Below are 24,501 nucleotides of genomic sequence, written 5' to 3' on the forward strand. Positions count from 1 at the left end.
GCAGCAATAAGATGACAATTGCCCCAGCAATTGCTGTGTTACTGAACAGTGAAGCACTGAAACAGTTCCAGCTGTAACTGGAGCTGCTCGAGGACTTTTTTAAGTTTTAAAAATGTACAACTGTTTAATATGCACCTTCAAGGAAAAATACTCTGAAAAATAAATAACAAAACCTTTTTGATGATTTGAGTCTGGAGGGGTGAAGAACTGTCATGTTTCAGTACAGCTGATATTCCTCTCGGTGATTACTGCCGCCGTTTAAAGAGGAGCTTCGACTCTGCTGATGCTACAAAAGATGTGATTTGGTTTTAATTTAATGGTTGAACAGAGCGTCGCCTCCGCTCGTCTCTGCTACATCTTTATCATGTCAGTGTATTTTTTTTGTTCTTTTCGCCTCAGCAGCTCTTTCAGTCTGCAGCTTTCTGCCTGCAGTCGCTCTGCATCCGGTTCACTGGAACAAATCGACTTTCAGTTTATAAGAAAATACATCATGTCTCAACTGCATGCGCCTGCTGTGATTTTTCAGACAGTTCAATTTGGATTCGACTGAAAAACAAGACTCACAACCATGTCAAATATAAGAAGAAAGTAATTTTTATGAAGCAGCAGATCGTAGGAAGGGTGAAGATTAAAGCCACTGTGATGTGAAGTAACACACTCCTATGTTCGGGTCGTATTAATTCAGCTTTAAAAGCTTTCAGATGTTAACGTGAGTTTCTAAAAGTGGATGTTAAGATTATTGTGATGCTTTTGAATTTCATACCCGGCAACAATGTTGCTTTTGGGATTATCAATAAATCTAAAAGAGACCATCCTTCAGTGGGATCATTCCAGTGGGTAACCAGAGAAAACCCACACAGGCCTATGAAGAACATGCAGTGACATTAACAAGGGATTTTCTCACCAAAACATTCATTGCTTCATGTAACTCAAGGTTGGTAAATCCACTCATATTAGAAATGACAGCAGCAGAAGCAGTAGAAAAATGTTTTATTGGTCACATATAGAATGAATACAGACTGAAATTTGGCCTCTATATTTATAACCCGCAGCTGGGGGGGGTCAAAGGTCGTGCTCACAGAGCCACAGGCTGCGGGATTCACTCCTGCAGACGTTTGATCACAAGCCGTCTTCGCTCAGCTCCAGGCCTCCGCTGCGGCTTCAATCCAGCAGAACCTCGCTGGGATTCATTTCATCCATTTAAGTCCGCGGACGATCGGCGGCTCATCGATCCGGGTGCACCCAGTCCCAGACGTGGAGGGAGCCGTCGGAGGCGGCGGACAGCAGCGTCCGCGGGCGCTCGGGGTGCCACGCGTGCGAAGTGACCAAGACGGGGGTGCCTCCGTCGGCCTGCGGCGAGGAAACAGCGTGGCCGCGGTGCTGGAAGAGCGGCCGGGCGTCCCGCGGCTCCATGGTCCACGCAGACGTGTCGTAGAGCTGAACCACCCCACTGAAGCCTGACGGAGAGGAAGGGGGGAGGTTTAAAAGCTTTTCTTGGTCATTTCTAGTAATCCTGAGAAAAATGTACTTAAAGCTCGCATAGCTTAGAAAGTATGTGGTCTAGAAATATAAGAGGCAGAAAAAAAACCTGTTATTAATTGATTTGACCAAATGAAAAATGAAAAATTGCAGTTTTTCAGTTCTTTTAAGTAAAAAATGAAAACTATTCAGGACTGAGTGTGTTGGAAAAAGCTGGCATGCTAAAACTCTGATGGTAGAATGTGCAGCGATATTTAATTATAATGACTGCTGCTGCTGCTGCTGCTGCTGCTGCTGCTGACCACACCAGTCTGACTATGCGCTCCTCTCGATGCGATTCTGCTTGACCTGAAAAGGTAACGCAACTCCTCATAGCAGCCTCTCTGTTTCCACTCCGTTAGAAGCAAAGGCTTCGGGAGGTTAATGAAATATGTTGAGCATGAAAACACGGTGCTGAACTCAATGTTTCCCCTCGACAATGGTCGACTACTCTTAATTAAAACTAACTGCACTAAACAGCAGAGCTGCAGCGGAGTCAGGTCTGACTGGATCAGGCATTAACAGCGCTGAACCTGTTTTGATGTTAAATTACGGATGAAGCGTGCGCTCTGACTCGTGCTTCTGTGTGAACTAACCTGACACCGACACGCAGTCGTCCAGAGCTGGAGCCCACGACACGTCGATGCGGTCCGGGCTGCAGCGGCGGGTCTGGACGTCCAGCTGAGCCCGACTCACGGCTTCTCCTGGGTTCCTGAAGTCCGACACAACCGCCCGTCCCGAAGAAGACAACCGGACGGCTTTGCAGCTGGACACGTGTGGACCTGCGGACACGTCTGTCCACCAGAGGACGGATTCTCCCGGGGAAGGCGGCGGAGGCGAGGACTGAGACGCGCCTGGTTTACGAGTGTCAGCAATGTGAAGGCGCCCGTTACAGCAGCTGGCGAGGAAAACCGAGTCGTTCACAAACTGTAATGAACTCAGAGGATCTGCTGAGTCGGTCTCTGTCGGGACAAAACGACACACAAAAGTCCAAAAGACATCTGGTTATTAGAGAAACTGCACCCTGGCTTGTTTGAATCTGAAAAGCAGCTGATCAAATCCTGATGGAGCTCACTGAGAATTTAGTTGGAAAACAAGCCCAATATTGGATTCTGACGACTCGGTGTGTGTTTAAACAGCAAGGTGTACATTACGGATGGAGCAGTGTGTTACCCAGTCGGTAAATCCTCTGTCCTGAAGTCACCTCGGTCAGCTGGACGTCGCCGCTCTGAGCTCCATGGAGGACCTGCGGTGGTGAAGAGAGCGGAGCGGCGATCCTGCTGCCGCTGCCCGGAGCGCTCCGCCCGCCCTCCAGGCTTCCTGTTCTTCTGATCACGTCTGGTGTTGGACAACAAGACGCGGCAGACAAACAGTCGTGGGGGAAAAGAGCAGAGAACACGGCTAAGACTGCATTCCTGAAGGACGCTGTGTCAGAATTATCATTTTCATGGATGGATGGAAACAGGCCGACCCTGCTGTCTTCTGACTTGCAATAAATCAAATGGTGCACCACAACTTGGTTTTCATAGACTGACACTATCAGCAGAAGCAGTTTCTCGTTCGACTTGCAGTCAGACTCTACTGAGGAGCTTCAGAGAGGAAACTCACCGCTGTCGTCTCCTCCGAGCTCCCACAGCCGCAGGTCAGAGCTCAGCCCATCATTAGTCACAACACACCTACGACAAGAACACCAAGGTGTTACATTTAACTAAGTAACTAATCATGACGTACTCTAAATCAGATTATAAACAAACAAAAAAGTGACACATTCACAACTGTTTCACCCCCAATTTATACAGTAAATGTGTGAGTTCTGTTCTATTATCAGTTTTTCTGTCCACTTGTTTCCATGATAATTTCTTGGACAGAAAATACTACGCTGCTTGGATCCATGCATACACAGGCAGAACATGCAAACTCCATACAGAAAACTACCATCAGAACAAAAACACAAATTAAGTTAAAACAAAAAAAAGCTTAAACAACGTCATTCATGACATTAAAAGGCAGAAACTCTTTCAAATAACTGTGAAAATGATAAATTGCTGCCTGACGGTGAGCTTTTATCCTCTTTCTCATGTCTGCTATTTTTTGATCAATTTCTTTTGCTTTCATGTCTTTGTAGCTGCACGTAATCAAATTGTTTCACATTTACTAAACTAAATCCCACAAAAGAAACGTTGAAACCGGGGTTTTCTGTGCTCAGTCACTTCACAGGCATGAGACATCAATGAAAGGAGGAAAGAGCGGAATTCCGTTGAATCGTTTCCCTCGCATGCGTCAGGACTCACCGTGTTCCCGGGATGTGTTTGAGGTGCCGGACGGGGCCGTCCGTGAAACCCCCATGGGCGACTTTGAAGTCTCGCTCAGCACAGAGGCCCTGGACACAGACGGTGAGTGCCTAATTGATGAATCCATCATGTTTAAGAAAAACACAAACATTCAAACCATTAACTTACCTGATTTTCATCGGCATAAAGTTTCAGCGGCAGACGAAGCTCCAACATTTCATTTTTTGACGGGCTGTAACCTGCGACGCAGACGGCTGCAAACACAGAGGAAGACAAAGGACCTGAAAGACGACAACCTGCAGATTCAGGGTTCAGCTTCATACTGTGTGAGTGATCGTGTCTCCTTATGTGAGAGGTTAGTGTAATCAATACAATCCATACAGCCAGGGTTACAGAGACTGAAGCTGACTGTGGCTCAAAAGGTAATGAAAGGTTTCATATGTACTGCAGGGCAAATACAGAAATAGAAACTATTCAAACCTCCAGGCTATTTAGTCAACATTGAGCTTCATAAACATGTAGCTGGACAGTAGAGGAAAGTCAAAGTATTAAAATCATCCAGGGGGGAACATGCAAACTCAAAACAGAAGGGGCCTGAAGATTGTCTCCTGTTAAACAAGTACCAGCAAAAACAAAAACAAACAACAACAACAACAACAAACTGTGACCTTTCAGCTATGTTGTTTATGTTTACAAACGTTTAAGTAACTAACAACTGGAGCAGCAGTTTGTCTGAAATCTCATTTGCATGTTTTTGTGTTCTGTCATTTTCTCTGAACTAAAGCTAAAGGCTAAGCTTGACTGTGATCTTTTAATTTTTATGTATATTTACTCAGTAAATGAAACGGAGAAGAGAAATCCAGGCGGTGATCCTCAAAAGCCTCTCAAGGCAACAATGTCACAAAATGAAGATGGGGATTGTCACACTATATAAATCCACACTCACTTTTCCCAGAGGTCCACTCGATGACCTGGGTGGGATGTTCCAACTGGAACACATGAAGATCTTCATACCTGAAGGAAACACAGCTCATCAGGTATTAACATGTTGTGTATAACACACACGCACGCACGCGCGCACACACACACACACACACACACACTAACTTATCTACTCATACTAACTGTGTACATATGAGGAAGAGATAGAGTGCTTAGTTGTGGTTTTTAAAGAAACACTTTTGATGCTTTGGATTTGCGCCCACACGACTACAAAACCAGACTCCATACAGAAATAACCCGATTTGTCTTTTTTTTTCTTTAAGAATAATTGTCGGTAGTTTTATCGCAAACTGTCATTTTACTGTTACATTTCTCTGACTATACTGTCTTATTCGTCTTGGTTAGAGCGGCAAAAATCACTACATGTTCTGTACAAAAGGGAATTATGTGGTTGAGGTTTCAGAAGCGCGCGAGAGGAGTCAGCTCTGCACAGTTAGCTTCGATTAGCTTGAATGTTAAGAAATATTTATTTTGAAAAAAGTGCTTTAAATGAAGGATAAAACGTTCTGCTCACGTTTTTAAAGACTCGATGAACCAGTCATCTAAAATATCCTCAGGCTCCGACTCCTCCATCTCCACACGAGTTTCTGGGGGAATGTTTATGTTGAAGCAACTTTCCTGTTTCTTTGGGTCTTTGACTTGTGAGATGCAGCCCGCAGCGCCACCTGCCGGTGTGGGGTCACCACTGAGTGGAGAGGTGAAGGTGGACTGAGGACAAAGGATTGAGTTCAAAAAGGTGAAGAAAAGCGGTGAAGGAGAGAGTGCAGGCAGGATTCAATAAACAGACTTATATGTGAGAGGAAAGGTTCACAGAAGCAGCCGCATATGTGAGCAGGAGCAGATATTAAACTCATTTTAAAGGCAGGTTGACAAATCCTCTTCCTCTATGATCCTGTTGCCTCCAGCAGACGGTCCTGAACATGACCCGGTCAGTGACGGACGTGGATTTACTATAACATAATTTGTGTTGCTCCGTAGGTTTTGCGTTGATAGACATAGTTCTGTTATTAATCTTACAGTCCCTCCAATTTGACAGTTTTCGCCCAATTTGAGACTCATGATTTAGAAGTGTTATTTGAAAATAAATGTTGCGAATTTTTACATTTGAATTGTCTGTAATTTTTGCATTAACTGATGTAGTTCAAATTCAATTTGTGATGCCAATGGTCCAGTATGGTTGTTTGAAGTTTTACCTTCACAATGAATGTTGTGAATTGCGACACATTATTAAACAGTTAAATCCATTTTGAGACGAGTAAAGCTAATGTTTCAAGTAATACATTGAATATGATTGTTGACATGAAGATAGACATTTTCTTGCCGTTGTGGTCCATGCACAGTGTTTCTTTGATAATGAATGCAGTGTTGTCACTAAAGACAAATTACTTCAACAGTACATGACAATTTTCATTTGCTTGAATGAAAGAAGAATGAACTGATCTGCAATTTATTTCAAGATTTATGTTGTACATACAGTTAGATCTTCCTTGCTTTAATTTTTTATTATCCTTACTATGATTTGCACTATTGCTTATTCTTTATTTGCACCTTTCATTACTTTTTACACCCACTGTGTGTTCTACAAGCCTCCTGCGCCTGTAAATTTCTCCGCTGTGAGATTAAAAAAGTCTATTCTATTCTATTCTATTCTATTCTATTCTATTCTATTCTATGTTTTCTCTATTATGGCAAGTACAGTAACAAACTAACAAGCAATATTTCCAGAGTTAGTTTAGATGAACTCTCGGAGCCAATAATGAAAATGAATAGTCAGCCTCAGAAAGTCAGAATATCAAGTCTCGACCATCCAGCAGATGAGTTTGGAGCGTGCTTTTACTTCACATGTGACTGGCTGGAAGTGATCATGTAGGTTGGCTGTATATAATCTCCTCTCAGATGGCTTGATAAGCCTAATGGAGTGAAAGCTTTTCTAACAGTATCAACCAGCTGTGGTCAGCATAAACACGCTCTCCCGCCTGCTTGCTCCTCTGCCTCCAACTTTATATCAAACAAACCACATAGATGGAAAAACCACGAGTGTAAATGAGTTCTGAGTAATTGGAAATGTTTGTTAAACGTGCCGACACGATGCCTCGTGCATCTTGTTAAACTATTGAGACGTTACTCTGGCCAGCACAAAGTCTGACATTCAAAATCCTCCAGTACCTAATCATGCTGAGGTTATTTAAGCCAAGACAAATAATTAAACGGATGACAAACCAGCACCTGCTCTGCTGACTGGAGGGGGGCAAAGAAAATCTGAATAAAGAAACTTTATAAAATCTAGCAGACTTGAAGTAGTGCTTTTATGCTGTGAGAGTTAATGTGTTTTAAAGCTTTTGGATTCACTGTGATGTTTTGGCAAATTAGCTGAAAGAAGCTGAAGTTCACAACCCTTTTTAGAGACCATTCTGAGGCCCTCCAAGGAAAATGGCTTTGAGCCACTTGGTTAATGTCGTGGAATTGGTCTTATCTTCGGAGACAAGATCACTGTAATCTCAACATAATTTGTAGTTTTAGGATAAACTATTAAAGTCATTGCTGTGACTCTTTTTCAGTTGTTGTTTTTTTTCTTTTTCTTTTTTGGACAGGTGACAACCTCCTTCCTACATGTGCAGCTGTCTGTCACCCAGACTGTTTGCTTCCCTCCTCCTCTCCTCCTCTTCATCAGCTCGGTGGTTCTGTTCATCCTGCTGTCTGGCAGGAGAGAAACTGACTCATACCTCTGTCACTCAGCCAGCAGGAGAGCAGACAACCTGCAGGCAGGCGTTCGGCACAGGGCTGTTTGGTCTTCATGTAAGGCAGCAACAGAGTAATGATTCAGTTTAAAAGAGACCGATAAAGTGATGATGCCCAGCCCTCAGACATGCTCATTGGTAAATAAGATTATGGATCAATCGAGGTACTGTGCAAGCAGCCACAATCTCTGCAAGTCCAGCTCATTTTCTGACTCATCATCAGGTTTTTTCTTTAAGCCTCTTTCCATCAATGTGTTTAATAGGATTGCTGTGCAATGTAGTTTCAGGCCTGTCTGCTTTTTTACATCAATCACTAATTATTTTCCTTTATATTTTTATTTGAATGACACAGTGCTGATCAAGACTGCTTTATGACAATTTGATTGAATAGCTAACCTGAAAAAGTGGAAGTATATTATTTCCTGGTTACATACAGGGGGCCATATAATACAGTGAGTTGTTTCAAAACTGTTTCCTGTTTGGAGCCAGTATTTTCTCTTTGGCTGTTAGTACAATTTCTTTATTTACTCGTGGCTGATTAGAAAGTCCAGATGTGTAGTCAGGTTGAGGACTGATCTCTGAGGAATCAAACAGCTTGCATGATGAGGATCAGTGGCCACCAAGCAATTACAACAAAAGCCATCAGAGCAAAATTCTTCAGTTCATTTCTGCAGTAAATGGAAAATTCCCACAACAGAACAATATATATATTTATAACTTGGCAGTGTTTTGAGCCTAAGCACTTTACACATGCAGCAGTATGAGAGAGATAGATCTGCTTAAAGAGGTTTGGATATTATGTAAATTTTGAGTTCAGATACTCTGATAGTTTCCAAAATGGACATTATCTGGAGTTAAAGAATCTTCTCAAACAACTTTAAAACAACTTTAATCTGCTTGTAGTTTAAGTATTTTGATTCTGCAAGGGACTTATCTAACAAACCAGTCAGCTGAAGTGTGCACTGGGCCACCTCCATGCAGCTCAAAGAGAGATATATGAACTGCTGTTTGTAAAAACACGGATTACTCAACCAGCGAGCGGCTCGACTCTTGGAAAAGGCCTCATCGACCGAGCGTCTCTGCTTTTCACATCCACCCTGACCTCGATCCAGTGAGAGGCTGGATGAATGGACGCACGGTGACTAACATTTACCGACAAAAAAAAAAAAACACATACCAACCACTTTATTTATTCTGACAAAAGCAGCCTCCCCATGCATCCAACAAGTTACAGCGGTGATCAGTAAATCTCTCACAGACTCAGTTTGAACAGAACAAAGCAACCGAGTTTCGCATTGATCGTCGGCGTCGACTTTATTCCATCGCAGAGATCTGATGTCTGAGTCTTTCCCGCTGCTGTCGTTTCACTCTCGCAGCAGGAAGACTTGTGTTTCCCTCGGGCACTATCGCTTCTCAGACGAGCCGGAACTGTTCCCAGCTGAGCATCAACAGGATCCCCGCAGCAGAATAAGCTGTGTGTACAATCTTCTAGACCCTTCGATCGGAGGTTTTATCATCATTAACCATCCATGTTTCCTGTAGCTGTAAGAACTGAAACAATACACAGCAACACCCAGATACATTTTGTAAACTACTGCTGGCTTGATATTGATCACAGGTGGCTGTAAAATGTGTCATCTTTTCAATATCAGAAAAAGGAATGACGTCTGTCTCGAAAGTAAGTGCAGAGACACAAATACTGAGTGGACTGTGCTGAGAGGTGCTGTGGCTGCATCCATTCACTGGAAAGTTTTAATTCTCTGTGACTCAGAGTTTTTCTGTTGTCCACAAACACATCTGCCATGTCTGTTTACTCACTGCAGTGAGCACACACTGCTTCATTTGGACTCATCTGCACATAAAACTCCGAACGCTCACTGAATCACAATCAGAGTCCTTCAATTATAAAAAGTCAGGATTAGACTCAGTTCTTCCGGTGTGTTTTCAGAGGCAGGCGGATCACAAAGTGCAATAAAAAGTTATCTTCTTTTAATGGAACGAGGTGTTGTCCGTATATAACAACAAGACATATGGACAAAAGGTATCAGACCGGGATTACAGCTCTCATAAATCCAGCTCTCACGATGTCTTATTTTTTGGAGGTTATTGCATCTCCTGGTGCATTTTTTTTTCTTCTTTCATGAGTGAGCCTCCCTTTGAAAGAAATTCAGTAAAAAACAGACAAAACAAACAAACAAACAAACAAAAAATTACATTTAAAACTTAAATCCAAAAGTATCTCATAATTGAGCACACCAAATCCTACATCTTTCCTCTACAGCTCTACAGATGTCATGTGGAAAACACCCAACAAGCTGTAATGATTCACTCTGCTTCTGTTCCATGATTGCTTTATTTTCTAAGTGTCTTTTCCAAGGAAATGATGTCGAACTAGCCTGAGTGTGACTATTACAGCCACCACACTGCTGTTTCTCAGGTTAGTATAAGTGACATGGATAAAACAAGTATTTCTCATGCATGGTGAATGGGCGGACCCAGTGTTTCGCTGACCCATCAGCCCTTTAATCTTCAAATCTTCATCCTGGTGATTGTCTCTGTTTTCTCTGACATCTCAGATGCTGCTTGAGTCAAGTGGATGAAATTATGCTTTAAAAAAAACAACAACAAAGAGCTCCAGACTCACAAACTGCAAAGAGAAGATACGTTCTCTGCAGGTGTGGAGTGAGCGTCAGTCCTGGTGTCTGCCACAGACCCATCGGAGCCGAGGGTGGTCCCGGAGGTCTGCCGGCTCCAGGGTGGAGAACCAGCTGCACTGGCAGGCGTACGCCCGCAAACCTGTCCTCCTCTGCAACTTGCTCCTGAGCTTCTGACGGTCCGGCATGTTGTTCCTGTCCACAGAGGGAGAAAGACGTCATGCAGTCGAACTTTAATCCCTTCTGAAGATAAGCCGAGTGTTTTCTGCTCTGCCCTGCGCCGACGGTGCAGCTACAAATTAATTAGGAGATAAAATGAACAATGTGCAGTGATTTTTAATTATTAATCAGCTGTAAGGAAACACGGCGTAGGAATGAAATGAGGTTCTGAATGGCCTTAAATGACGTTTTACCAGTAAGAGTAGAGTCACATTTTATGCTGATCCATCTGCTTATTCACAATTCATCAAGTTCAATGACTTCTTCAAAACTTCGACTGAATATCACCAACACTCAAGTTAATGCATGATTCATTATGAATACTGATGATTATAAAAAAAAAAATCTGTAAAGTTTTCTAGCAATAAATAAGAAAACAAACTTTGAAGACACAAAGAAAACTTGTTCAAATGTCTCCACGTGTTTTAGTAATAAATGTGTATAAAACAAAACAAAAAAGAAACATCATAGTAAAAAAAAAAGCAACAGATCTTCATAGCATGAGTGATTATTCTGCATGAAGGCAACAATACAGAAGAGACAGAAGAAAGCCGCCAACTGACACCAGTAACATGTACTATACTGTGCAGTTTTCAAATTGTCTTTATAGATTAATTACGACCATGCATGTGATCCGCTTCGGTTTTTTTGTCATCTTCTGTTTGTTACAAGAGCACAGCAGACTTGTGTTTCCCATTTGTCTTTTTAAGTTTTTATGAAAAGCCTCAGCCATTGGTAAAACAAGTCCAAAATAAACCCCTCTCACACAAGCTACTGTTTGCGTCAATGCTGAATAAATCATTTCAGACAAAGAAAGAGTTTGAGTACGGACTGATGTGCAGACCACTGACGTGTCATCTGGCAAATCTTTTAAAACAGAAAAATCTATTTCCTTACTTTCAAAAAAAGGTGCAGTTTGAGATACAAACTGCAATCTTTCTTAAACTTGTTGAAATCAGCTAAAAAACACGGAGAAACATTCAGATGAATGAGAACGTGACTTCAAGTAAACTATGTAAATAAAGATGTTCTTTAACCGTACTTGTTTGTCTGGAGTTCTCTGAAAGGAAATGCACATGTCCAGGAAGGAACAGTAAACAGCGACCGCGTGCATCATCTCAGCCGATTGTCTCTCTGCTGTTCCTTCTTCCTTTCACCACTTGCGGGTGGAGAGGCGGCTGATGAAGCTTCACCGAGAACACGTTTGGTGGACAGGAAGGGCAAACTCATCATCCTGAGTGCTTCCGAGTGTTGGAAAGTGTTCTGAACTTAACAGAGTCACACTTCAGGTAAACTCCACGCTTGCAGAGAGAAGCATGAGGCGGCGTTAAAATGTCAGTGGCGCTAATGGCTGTATTTCATGTTGAAAAGTGGAAAGGTGACACAAGGCTGTTTAGTTTCAATATATTTTTAGTTTTTTTATTTTTTATTTATTCAAAATCAACCACTTTTTTGAAATAACCCCACAACTTCACACCTGTTTCCTTCAAAACTCAAACACATACAGTCAAGGTTAAATAGTCACTATAAAAGCAATGATAGATGAGAATGTAACTGTGTCCATGATGGATGGATGGATGGATGGACTCGATCTGTCCACAGGATGTTTAGATGTCCACATGAAACATTTTATTTCTTTCTGTTGTATTGGTAGGACTGTTTGTTTTGCTACCACTGCCAGTCCGTGAGGTATAGTAATGTAGGCATTAATAATACTTGCAAGTGACTGGAAACAAGGATGGTGTTGCAACAATCTTGTTTACTTTGTGTGGCATCGAAACCTTGACTCCTCATCTCCGGTTCTGTCTCACAAAATTCCACAACACACAGGAGTAGTGTCTCTACTTTGAGTGTCTCACATTCAAAATCATACATGTAATCCATTGGCCTGAGACTGGACACATGAAAAATGAACAGGCCCAACATGTATCATAAAAAAACAACCAGCAGCTGCGGGTAGATCTCAGAGATTTACAAAGATTATCATGAAAAAGTTCATTATTTTTTTTTAACTCATTTCAGAAAGTGAAAACCAGATATTATATAGATTCATTACACATAGAATAATTCAAGTTTTATTTCTTGAAATTTGGATGATTGTCATCTGACAGAGTCAGAATCAGAACATCTGCAGAGTCTGTGATAAAAGTCCTTCGAAGATGAAGTCCATCAAAATTAAAAATAAAATAAACCATGTTGATAATTGAACAAAACAGAATTTGCACTTTAATAGATTATCTTGATTATATCAGTTGACTGGAGGAGAGGTGTATTATCCTGACATTAGGTACAACACTTAGGAGAAAATTTAGAGGCCAGGATGTCACACTCCTCCACTGAACTTCTTTATCACTTGCATGGCCATCCAGATAAAATACAAAGTAGAAAATGAACATCTTTGTTTGAATGCGATCATAAGAACATCAAATACAAGATCTGACCACAGATAAGAAAACTATCTATCTATTGAGTGTGAAATCATTAATGATCTCCAACTTTAGTCTCTTCAACTTAACTTCAACTGTTAAGTTAAACTTTTTTATTTGACAAACTGCAATAAAGGTCAGTCAGAAATGTGAGTAGATTCATCAGGTTTCACAATAAGTAAAGAGAAATGCTCATTTCTCATTGAAAATCCTATTATTCTCTTGAGTCCCTCAGGAAAAAGGGAAGAAATGAACATCAGTCAAGCATTCCAACGGCTCAATACTGCCCTCTCCTGGATAACTGGAGAAAAAGCTAAGCTTCAGACTCACCTCAGGAACAAGTAATCACAGGATGAGTCCCACTCACAGTCATCAAACATCAGCACCCGGAAGTCACAGGAAACACACCGCAGCTGGTCACATGACCTGATGACGCACAGTTATTAAAGTTTTAAAACGTTTGATAGTACAGACACATTAAACCAACCCTACATCAGTCATTTACACATTAAAAGGACAATTTATCAAAACACACTCAACAGTTCAGGTGGGTGTTTGACTCAGAACCAAGAGACCTGAGAAAAACTTTGTTTTCATTAAAAAAAAAAAAAAAATGTTTCTCACACCTTTGGGATGTCGCCGTTCCAACTCCATTTGAGACTGAGCTCCCACCAATGAAAACAGGACAGCACCTGACACAGAACAAGCCTCAGCATCATGATCAGGTCCAAGCTCCACAAGGATGACATGTTAGAATATTATGAATGCAGTAATGGAAAATAAATCAAGACTTTTTTAATATCAGAATTAAAAAAATATGAATATAGAGCCCAGTTTTTATACACATACATAATACATAACACACACATAATTACGAAACATGTGTTGACTGGTTAATTAAATCACGTACTTTCTTCCTCCAGGCTGAGATAACAGCTTTTTGTCCACTTGTCTTCCCTCACAACACTGTTTTGTCTGAAATAAAGACACAAAACACAACAAAAAACCTGTAATTTGTCATTACACAAGTTCTTGTTAACATAAAGGCCAGACTCCATTAACACCTGTACCTGCCTTGACTCTTGGGTCTGCTCTTTAGTCACATTTACAAAGCTGTGTTTGGTTTTGCTGATGCATCTCCAAATAAGCTGAAATCCACACGCGGTGGTAGGAATCTTTGCCCTTCACATTTTCAGATCATTGCTGTGTCGGTGATAGGAAGATCTATTGTGAGATCTTAATGTGGAGATACTGTACTTTTTGAAAGGTAAAAACTAAAGGAAAGTTAATTCAAACAATGCAACATTATGTGAAACATGAACAGATGGGACTCTAAAGTGTTCACAATTATAATTAATATTTTTTCTCTGGAGGGCTCCAGCTTTGTGTTTGTCATGTGTGCAGCTTCACCTTTGGATGAGCTGAATCTCCGTAGTCTTCTTCCAACAACTCTTCCAGCAGGGCGTCGATATCATCACTGACACTGCTCACAGCGTGGCGGACATTTGCGCCACTAATTGAGAGTCAAAACACAAAGTGAAGGTGATCATGTGTTTCTGTCGTGGCAGAAGTTTGCGTCAAACATCACTGCATGATTCTCTCACTCGTACAATCTATGCAATGTGTCAACGTGAAAAATACAGTTTACATTAGCTTGAAGCTGAGTTGTTAGCCAGTCTAGTTGTGTTAACCTGAGTTTTTCCAGTTCGTCTGTCTTTTTCTCGCATTTTGTAGCCCCAGTCGAGTTCACGTGAGCTGGAGACGTGACGGACACGTTACGACAAAACTTTTTCTCCACTTCATCCAGCAGATCGTCCAGATCATCATCATCGGCCATCACAAGCCTTTAGCTCCTCGGCTAGCTAGTAGAGGTAGCCTCTAGCACCCGGAGCGTTCACTGTTGCTAAGTAACAGGAGAACAAGCCGGAAGAGAGATACCTAAATTTCAAAATAAATGTTAACTCGGCTTCGGTTTGTGTCGTGTGCTTTGGGTGCTTTTACCAGCACGCCGATATCCGCAAAATGCAGTGATTACGGATCGAAAATCACGATGAACAGTCAGAGGGATGCGCGAGAGAAGAAAGGATAAACGAATTTCGTTGTCAGCAGGATTCTGTTTAACACTCGACCGCCTGCATGCATATGGAGTTTGAGGCAATTAAATATTTAAAGACAACTAGCAATTTTTTTCTTTCAAACGTCTTTTTGACATTGCTTTCAAGGCAACAAAACCACAAACTCTTTTCTTACGGATATGACGGTGTAAAACCACGTGACCACGTTGAAGGTGTTCGGTTTTTAATTTTTGTCAAAATGCTTCACGCTGATGAATGTTGTGAAGGATAAATTTGCACTGCAAATCCTACTGAGCGAAGAAACAAATAAAAATGTCTGGAATAAATGGTCAGTTGCGAGTTCGAGCGTAAAAACACTCACGTTCACCGACTTGTCCAGCAGATGTCACCGTTTGTGGCCGTGTGCCACGACCTGGCGAACTACTTCAACCTAAACTACTTCATATTTTTGTCATGGAATTACATTTTTTGTCGTCGATGAAGAAAAACAAATCATTAATATGTCGTTGATAAAACTAAATAACCCGATCTGATTCATACATACAACGCATGCGTTTCAATTTTGCCGCACTAAAATCTGCCTGAAAGCAAAACCTGACTGATCACAAAAACATATTTACGTCATCTGAAATATTTATTCACGCTCTGACATCGCGTTAAATTGCATTAATTGATTAATTTTATGACGAGAACGACGATGTCAGAAATAATATTATATATTTCGTTCTGGCATTTTGAGTAGCCGCCCCTGTTGGGTCCTAACTTGGGTCCTTCCTCAACGTGGGAGACGCGAAAATGTGAAGTTGTTTTGAACTTGTGAGGTTACTCACTTACGATACTCGCTTATTTACTGGTCGTAACTTCACACATCATAAACTCGGTGTTACTGTGGACCTCCGTGGAGCTCGACCATGATGCCGGGAGACAGCCAGAGCAGGACTGTGGCCATCGCCGCGGACGCCACTTTTGGAAACTGTCAGAACTGCTCTGTTCTACAGCAGGTCAGTGCACGTTGCTAACACGGAGGCTTATTTAATAACACAGATCGCGTGCCTTTGTCTTATGGGCTTACCTGAGCTTGAAAGTTGATTTCTGTTTTGTGTGTCCTTTTCTGGCTGTTGTTGTAGAATCTGACCGAGTATGTGACCTCATTTCTGGCTCTGAAACAGAAGATTACCGTCTCGGAGTGAGTATTAAATGTAATGTGTAAACTCTGTTTATTTAAAGCGTATTGCTGGGATATTTGTGTCACGTTGTCACCCGTTGATTCATCATTTTATTCCTTTTATTGGCTTTATGTTCTTCAAGACATAGCAAAGTAACAATCAGGCGCTTTTGGATGGCATTTGCAATGAATGGATCTTTACTGAGCTTGGGGTTCTGGGACACTCGATCTATGTAAAATTAACAAACTGCGCAAGATCGATAGATTGCACAACTACAATACATAGCGATCGATAGATTACGACTATTGCAAGCTATTTTGTATTGACAGATCTTTGCACACATAACGGATCCATTATTTGCGCAGGTTATTGTTGTGTATCTGGGTGCAGCCCAGACCGTGTTATGCTCCTTGTTACAGTTTGCAGCTATGGTAATATGTTTATTTTCTCATCACCTGTTTCATAGTGACACAATTAGGCTTCAGCAACAGTTGGAGGAGCTGCAGATCCGGTTGGGTTCTTTGGAGACAAAGACAGCAGATTATGAATGTGTGCAAGCAGAACTGGAAGAGAAAAAGGTATGTCCTTTTTAAGTTTGATTTTATTCAAATATTGTGGTTAGGAATGATAATTTGTTGTATGTTATTGTAGCTGGTACACCACTATTCCCACAAGTGTTTCGAGTTCTGACTTGTTGTGCATAAGTTTTTTTCAACCTGAACTGAAATGAAAATCCTGCTTCTGGTTTTTTTTGTTTGTTTGTTTGTTTTTTTACATCAGGCAGATATTAACTTTGTATCTGTTTTATAGAATGCTCTTAAGACCTATGTGGGTTTGTCTGAAGAAATGGAAAACCTGAAGCAAAGAAATGCCAAGATACTTGCAGAGTAAGTTATGACATCTGTCAAGTGAGTGTCAGTTGAAATTATGGTGTTGCATTAGTGTCTAAAGGATATAATGTTTTTTTTTCTGTCCCTCAGGAATAAAGAGCTTGCAGATCAACTCAAGGGTGTAAAAGGTACTTTTTTTCCTTTTCATCAATGTTGCAATTCATGGTGTTTAGGGTGATTTGCAAAGCATTACAGTGAATACTTCTCTTGATTTTCTCTGAATTTGTTGTTATAATTGTTAGATACAACGGAAACACAATCACTTGAAAATTTACAGCTCAGGAAGGAAAAGGCTACTGTGGAAAATGACTTGAAGAAAACCCAGGTAAGCAAAAGCAAATGTATACATTTGACTTGTTGTGCATAAGTTTTTTTCAACCTGAACTGAACTGAAAATCCTGCTTCTGTTTTTCTAAAATGTCATTTTCAACTTTTCAGGCATCTTTGAAGAAATGTCAGACACAAGCAGAGAAAGTTGAAATGTTGATGAAGGAAAAATCCAAGATGACAAGCATGTAAGATCATTTCCGTTTCACACTTTATGATTAACGTACACATTTTTGGCTTCTCAGTTCAATGCTCAATGGTGCGTAGCTACCTGTCTCTCCTTCAAGGTGAAATTTTAAACAATGTTGTTTTCATACAAACAGAAAAGACGACCTTGAAAACAAAGTGAGACTTCTCGAAGGTCAGTATGAAGAATCAGATATTATTCAGTATGCTGTGCATGTCTTGGATGTTTATGCAATAATGCTGTATTGTTTTGAAATGATTTCAGATTCGGTTTGCAAGCAGAATCTGCAAATATCCCAGCTGACCAAAGAGAAGAACCTGCTTGAAAGAAACATTGATGACCTCCAGGTACATTAAGAGCTTCAGTTTGAGGCAAATATTTCCCAACAATATGTACATAATTTTTCTCATTGTTTAATTTTCTGTTTAGGTGAGACTGAGGAGACTGGAAAGAGAAAGGAGTAAAGGTAAGATTTTTATTTATTTATTTTACTGATGGTGTCACAAGTGGAAACTTGTTTTTGTTGTAGCCATATATTATACATTTACAAGTTGTGGACATATTGAACTGTTTCTTCATCTGTAGTTGTAAAGACAACTTTACCAACTCACACTCTAACCAGTGTGATCGAGGAAGATTGTTTTTCTATTGTTGGACTGAAACATCGTTATTTCTCTCAAAGAATATAGAAGCGTGACAACTCAGGCAAGTGCGCCCACGGAGCCCAGAGTTGACAAAGGTAAGCAGGAAGGATTTTAGATTGATTACATTAGTTTAGTTTCATCAGCTAAAATCTTTTAACGTGGTCATTGACTGAATGTGGTTTTTTTTCTCCCTTATCTCCAGACAAGTTCAAGGCTCTGTTGGAGAATTTGTGGGCATGTGTACAGCCAGAGCAGAAGCAGACTGACAACCAGTTGCACTGTGCAGGTGAAGCATCATCATTGGACTGTCTCTCACTCTCACTCTGTCTCACTCTCTCACTTGTTTATGTAACCGTCACATTTCACTTTTGTGATTGCAGATTCCAGCTTCAAGCAGCTTTTTCCTTCTACACCACAAAAGAAATTGAATTCTCATGAGAAAGAAATGACTCTGCCAGCTTCTTGTAAAATCAGTGACTCCTCCAGTTCCCACACAGCCCGGAAATTATCTCCACAAGCACAAAAAGCCATTGAGCACCAAGTATCACCTCAGCGATTAAGAGGGAAAAAACTATCAAGTTCTCAAAAAAGGGCCAAGCGATCACCAAAGAAAGACAAAAATGAGTTAGTCACCGACGTGAACAACCTGGAAATGTCTATCGAGGAGATATTGGCATTATTTAAGCCTGTGCCTCCCTGCTTATCGCCCCTACGAGATGTGGTGAGAATTTTTTTTTTTTGCATTTTTAGCTTTCCTTACATATGTGCTGAGTTAACTTTGTCACAATAGCTCTGGTTTGCTGTTCAATTGAAAAACTATAGATTTATGAGAATTCCAGGATATTTTACAAATGGAAAAAAAGCTACTATTTGTTCAAATTGCATCAGTTTAAATAGAAAAAAAAATCCATTACATTAATCTTCATGTAGCACTGTTTAGTTGAAATACATTCTCTAAATTCTTCTTTCTGTATTTCTCTCTGGACACGCAGGTGGAATCTATGGATATTGATGACAATGAAAAGGAAACTCATCCTACACTGACAGAGGACCGTTTGCCTCTCGAACAAGAGGAGTCCTTCCACACCGCCACACCACTGTCCAGTCAGAAGAACACTACTGCTTTTCCAGCAGAGGAGGACACGGACTCGCCGATGGCCACAAATAACGACAGTGGACACATTTCAAATGAAACAGGCTCAAAACACTTAGAACAGAGTGTGTCGAGTTCTCAAATGAAGGATAAAATGAATGCAATCAATGAAAATGGATATACTGAAGGAGTCATAGTGACTGAGCCGGAGCCAGCATCTGCACCATCAGGATCCACAACAGAACCGTCGGCGTCTTTGTTCAACGGCACAGTTGTGATTGAACCTGTTTCAGTACCTGATAGTTTGATCATCGGTGATGCCAACAGCACATCTGGAGCTAAACCAGGAAATTCCACTGCGGAGGTAAAGCAGGATCAGTCTGAGAGTCTCATCAAAATGGATTTAGACACAAACCATCGCAGCGACACTGATGCAAGAACAGTCACTCCTGCTGATGGAGAGTCACTCAAAGGAGGAGATGCTACTGCGATGTCCAGTGAAGCATTACCAGTGTCACTAGCAACCTCCTCACCATTTACAAATGATGTGACGGAAACCGATTCCCCCAGAACAGAAAGAACGTCGGATGGTGAGAAGAGTGAAGGCGGATCTGCAATCAAGACCCAGAAAAGTATTGAGTCTTCACAGAAAGACCAAGAAATGGCAAAAGTTTCTCTTTGTGCAGCCAGTGACCATCATGAATCTAATGAAATGGTTGAACAGAGGACAGAAATCATTGAGTCAGCCGTGGTTCTTGCAAAGGAAAATGGAAAAGCAATACAAGAAACTGCTGGAGATGGTATGGAAGCTTTTCCTATTCAGTCAAATGGTGGCAAAAAATTGCCATCTCCCATGAAATCTCCACTGCTGAAGGAAGATCAGGAACATGGCCAAGCTATAGTGTCAGTACCTTCAAAGAATCTCACGAGCATAGACACAATGGAAATAGAGATGATGGAAGATCATGGATCGGCCCTTTCAGACCTTCAGGAGAAGCAAACTCTGGACTGTCAATCCTCGAAGGAAAATGCAGATTCTCCTTGCACGCAGTTGAGTCCAACATGTGGATCACCCACTATAAAATCGCAAACTGTAGAAAGCGAGACCGACCCATCACAATTGAAGACAGATGCTAACTCTGAATGTATTTCAAATAAAGAAATCCCTGTTCCTATTTCAGAGAAAGAAGCCACATTTCAAAGAAATATTGTCCAAGACTTCCATCAGGACGGCGTAGATTCTGGTAGTGCTGTCTCATTTAATCACAATGCTGCTCCGACACACAAACAAAAAGATTTGGAGTCTTGTGCAGAGAAGTGTAAAGAGCAGGGTTCAGATTCTGATGAGTGTAAAAAGGAGAACAAAACAGTAAATTCAAAAACAGAGTGCATGAGCCAGATTCTCTCTGAAGTGGGTTCTCCTCTTCCTCCTCTCTTGACCCCCCTCCTCACTCCTCCAAAGATGCCTGTATCGATCAACCCAAGGCATGCAATTGGCAAACTGTTGTTTCCGTCACCCATGGATACACTGAACTCACCTTTGACCCCTGTGCCAGCCCACCTGACGCCCAACGGTCAGCAGCAGAGCTCTTCCTCTCTGAACAGCCCGGTGCCTCCAAACGGAGTCCCCTCATCGCCTCTTCAGTTCGGCTCAGCCACGCCGAAGCACGCTGTTCCAGTCCCCGGTCGCCTCCCCGTAGCGGCAGTGAATTCCTCCCAGTCATCTTCCACCAGTCACTCTCAGGAAAACTCCATGAGGATCCTGGACAGCATGTATCCAGAGCTGTCTGCTCGAGCCCGGACTCTCAGCATTCTCAGAGGCAACGTCGGTCTCGCAGTCGGTCCGTCAGACGGTGGATCTTCACCCATGGCGGCAGATAGTCAGGTGTCCAGCTTTAAAACTCTGAATTCCACTTCCACGGCCTTCACCAACACTGTCAGGGGGGAAAAAAGACCAGCCAACAGTTTGCTCCAACCTGTAAGCAAATGTCTCCGGCTTGACAGCAGCTCAGCTGATGCTGTTGGCAAGCATGTGCTTCCCCCGTCTTCAAACGGTGGAGGGAACTCTGCCTCGTCCCAGACTCCCAATGTCAGGCAGCCAGAAAATGACCCAAGCTCTGGCTCACCGGAGACCGGAGAGCGTGCCAAGCAAAACCTTATAGTTGACTCTTTAAAGAAAATCGAAAGCCAGTGCTTTGATCTGATGCCTGTGATCCGGAGCCACCTGCATGTCGGTAACCTGCCAAAAAAACCTGTGCTGAGAGACGAGGAGAAGGAGGTCATCTCTGAGATTTGCATCAGCAGCTCAGTGAGTATACCTGTTTGCTGTTTTCCTTTTGTAATTAACAGTTTAATCTTTGCCACCGAACAGCTGCGTTAATTTTTCCATCTCTTTGGCAATTTTTTGCTTGTGATTTTTTCTTTTTCATGCTGGGTTTTATCAGATTTATTAGAAAGTCAGCGTCTGAGATTTCGCATTCGTTTTTTTTTGTTGTGTGTGTAAATAAACACATCTTTTTCGTCATTGGCTTTTTCAGCACATGGCAGATGAGATGATTTTAGCCATCCTCAACAGACTGAAAACCGGAAAACGTGAGCTGAGCAGGAGCAGCATGCAGGCCCTTTGCCGGGTCTACACCGGGATCTGTAGACAGAAGAGAGACCACGAAAAGGCTCGCCTTCTGGCTTATAGCATTCTCACTGAAGGTAAGCAATTTATTTATAGCGGTATTCAAAACATCCTGTTGTACTTTTATGCAGGTGTTTTCTGGATTTGCAATTTCTTAATGAAACTGAAAGGAACCAATTGTTTTTGTGTCCTTTCTGTATTATTGTGACCATTAAGCTACACTCAGTTTCAAAAATGCTCTCAGTGCTGTAACCGTGCACCTTCTCACTGACGACTTGAGCTTAGCTGTACTTTTTTTAAATCCTGTCCTTCCCTCTGCAGATTTCCCAGAGTGTTCTCAGCTGGTTTTGTTTATAGTGACAACATGGCCCACCGTCCTTTCACACAGCAGTTCCCTGTGCCAGGCCATTCATACCGTCACAAAGCTGAAAGCCACAGATGAGGTTCTCAGCTGCCTTTCACCGTTCCTGGGTTGGGAGAAGGTATTGTGCAGTGTATACATTCAGTTTGTCCTGACTTCTCAATACCAAGTATTAATAAAATATAATATTTATGTATGGTAAGAACATGTGGGTCTTGCATGCCTTTACATGAAACAGCTTTCATACAGTTTAATTGGTGGGATTTTAAGGTTTTAGAGGCATTTTTCTTGCCCATCTGTCCTGTTAGTCTCTGATTTCAGGTGAAGTGTGCAATCTAATACCTATCTGTCTCTGTCACCACAGAGTCCTCCATGTGACATTGACCATCTGATCTCCAGGACTCTGTCTGAGATCCAGTCAGGCGTAAATCTGTCTTTCACAAAGCACAGTCGGTACGGGGATGACCTGGATACAGTGGCTTGGGAGCGCGTCCTCACACTGCACCTCCTTTGCTCGCACAAGAAGTGGAAATGGACTTACGAACATTTACTAGGGTACATTCTCTTACTTTCTTTCACATTGATTTAGTACAGTTTGCTCAGAGAATTTGTGGACAGAACAAAAAGGTTTGATGTTTTTACCTTTGACAGGAAGGAGGTGTGGCCAATAATGAACACTTGGGTAACACAGCCAAGAGATCAACAAGAGCCGGTGTCCGACGTGACTGTGGCCACTGTACTCCGACTTATAGGTGAACTGTCTCAAACATATGTTGTAAACAGTAATTCAGTCACCAGAGCACAGAAGGACAGCTTATTGTGTTGTTTTTTCTTTTAAACAGGGTGCCTTTGCCAGCTTGGACTCAAAGAGAAGTCTGTCACCTCTGTGGCAACAGTTGCTAATGTCATCAACACGTTTGGTCAGCGTGGACACAGGGAAGGTACGGTGTGTGAATGTGTGCGTGAATGGGTGAATGTGTTAATGCAGTGTAAAGCGCTTTGGGCTCTGTCAATGCAGTGTAAAAGCGCTATATAAGTGTAGACCATTTACCATTAGTTGTACGCTAGACCACAGTGAATACAGAATCTGTTCCTTTTTTCAGTTTAATTATCTTTGTTTGATGTTAAGACTGAGGTGACTTATGTGGGGTCCCGTCATTAAATCAGTATTTATAGGTCATCTAGACATGATAAAGCACAGTTGCATATTGCGTTTCTTGTCAAATTGAGTCCAAATGACAGACGTGACGTTAAAGTGTCTGTGCCGTGTCATATGTCTGCAGGTGTGCCATGGGAGGTCCAGCTCGCAGCAGTCTACTGCATCTACGACGTGTCTCCCTGCAACCCCAAACACGCCCTCGATGCCCTGGCAGAATGGAGAGGAGACGTGTCTCAAAGCGTGCCTCCTGCAGTCACCAGCTGCATTAACCAGTTAGCCTCCATTTGTCGACAAGTCAAACACTAGGAAATGCAAAACCTCACATAAGCTTTGTTCTTCCACATTTTAAAATGTAGCAAGTGTGACAGCAGCGTTCACTGCACTGTCTTGTAGCTATTTACAAATTGTACGATATCTTAGAACTTAATATTTAATTATGTTTACAGACTTGAAGACTTGTTTTTTAAATGCTCATTTCATCTGAAGGATGTCAAAGTCGTAGGTTCTTCTCAGATGTGGTGGAAACACTTGTTCATTTTTTTTAAATACCCTGTAATTTGAATCAGCCACAAACTGCAACAAGTGTACAGACACGTCTTTGTGCTACTCTGCAATACTCAGGTTCAGCTGTAAATATTGTACAGTCATTAGGTTGCAGTGCTAATGTAAATGTTTTCTTTAAAATACATTGTGTAAATAAGGGATATATGTTTATAATCAAGTAACATAATCATAAAATTATGGCGCTGTACCATTTGATGTTTCAGAGAATTAAAAGTGATCAGTTTTTTTTGTAGTCCTCCTTTTTCTGCTTTTCCTCAGTTATATTGAGTTCCAGGCCATGTTGCTCACGAAACTACGAATAAAGTGAGAACTGGCCATTAAAATTAGTCTGATCTGAAGCTGCTGTATGTTGCATACGAGCACCGGCGGATGTGATGTTTGACCACAAAGCTAAAATCCTCACTTTTTCTTTCTGCATTTGCATATCAGTAAAAGTGACTTTCATTAAAAAAAATGTAGATGTCACTGAAGTGTCAAATGTGACAGTTTTTGAAATTGTTGATGAACTGGATACATTATTGCACTTATTCTAGCCACAATTATTCCTTTGATTATGAA

At 41.6% G+C, this 24,501-nt stretch overlaps 3 protein-coding genes across 4 annotated transcripts; 1 reads left to right on the top strand and 2 right to left on the bottom strand.

The window, feature by feature from the left end:
• Nucleotides 1-957: 957 nt before the first annotated feature.
• wdr73 (WD repeat domain 73) lies at nt 958-5,397 on the bottom strand. The gene is made up of 8 exons (XM_030102896.1): nt 5,326-5,397; nt 4,756-4,823; nt 3,978-4,063; nt 3,810-3,898; nt 3,127-3,194; nt 2,692-2,856; nt 2,115-2,480; nt 958-1,457 (listed from the first exon to the last, which is right to left on the bottom strand). The coding sequence occupies exons 1-8, from the start codon at nt 5,382-5,384 to the stop codon at nt 1,225-1,227; spliced, it is 1,134 nt and encodes a 377-aa protein (XP_029958756.1). The 5' UTR covers nt 5,385-5,397; the 3' UTR covers nt 958-1,224.
• A 3,408-nt stretch (nt 5,398-8,805) lies between these two features.
• Nucleotides 8,806-15,086, bottom strand: cfap418 (cilia and flagella associated protein 418). Of its 2 annotated transcripts, XM_030102632.1 has the most exons (7): nt 15,081-15,086; nt 14,540-14,692; nt 14,259-14,361; nt 13,759-13,823; nt 13,475-13,540; nt 13,179-13,274; nt 8,806-10,398 (listed from the first exon to the last, which is right to left on the bottom strand). In XM_030102632.1, exons 2-7 carry the CDS (start codon nt 14,683-14,685, stop codon nt 10,239-10,241), a joined length of 636 nt encoding a protein of 211 aa, XP_029958492.1. In that variant the 5' UTR covers nt 14,686-14,692; nt 15,081-15,086; the 3' UTR covers nt 8,806-10,238. The 2 variants fall into 2 exon arrangements, with proteins under 2 accessions (XP_029958492.1, XP_029958491.1); XM_030102631.1 differs by lacking the exon at nt 15,081-15,086 and having other exon boundaries at nt 14,540-14,726.
• A 613-nt stretch (nt 15,087-15,699) lies between these two features.
• On the top strand, nt 15,700-24,158 carry ice1 (KIAA0947-like (H. sapiens)). The gene is made up of 20 exons (XM_030102628.1): nt 15,700-15,924; nt 16,051-16,109; nt 16,556-16,667; nt 16,900-16,976; nt 17,070-17,107; nt 17,222-17,304; nt 17,418-17,494; nt 17,630-17,667; nt 17,758-17,840; nt 17,923-17,959; nt 18,176-18,232; nt 18,340-18,423; nt 18,518-18,858; nt 19,130-21,538; nt 21,768-21,936; nt 22,181-22,341; nt 22,585-22,775; nt 22,872-22,972; nt 23,063-23,161; nt 23,504-24,158. The coding sequence occupies exons 1-20, from the start codon at nt 15,835-15,837 to the stop codon at nt 23,683-23,685; spliced, it is 4,488 nt and encodes a 1,495-aa protein (XP_029958488.1). The 5' UTR covers nt 15,700-15,834; the 3' UTR covers nt 23,686-24,158.
• The last annotated feature ends 343 nt before the right edge of the window (nt 24,159-24,501 follow it).

The sequence above is a fragment of the Salarias fasciatus genome, chromosome 11 (assembly GCF_902148845.1).
Source record: "Salarias fasciatus chromosome 11, fSalaFa1.1, whole genome shotgun sequence".
In the NCBI taxonomy this organism is placed as follows: domain Eukaryota; kingdom Metazoa; phylum Chordata; class Actinopteri; order Blenniiformes; family Blenniidae; genus Salarias; species Salarias fasciatus.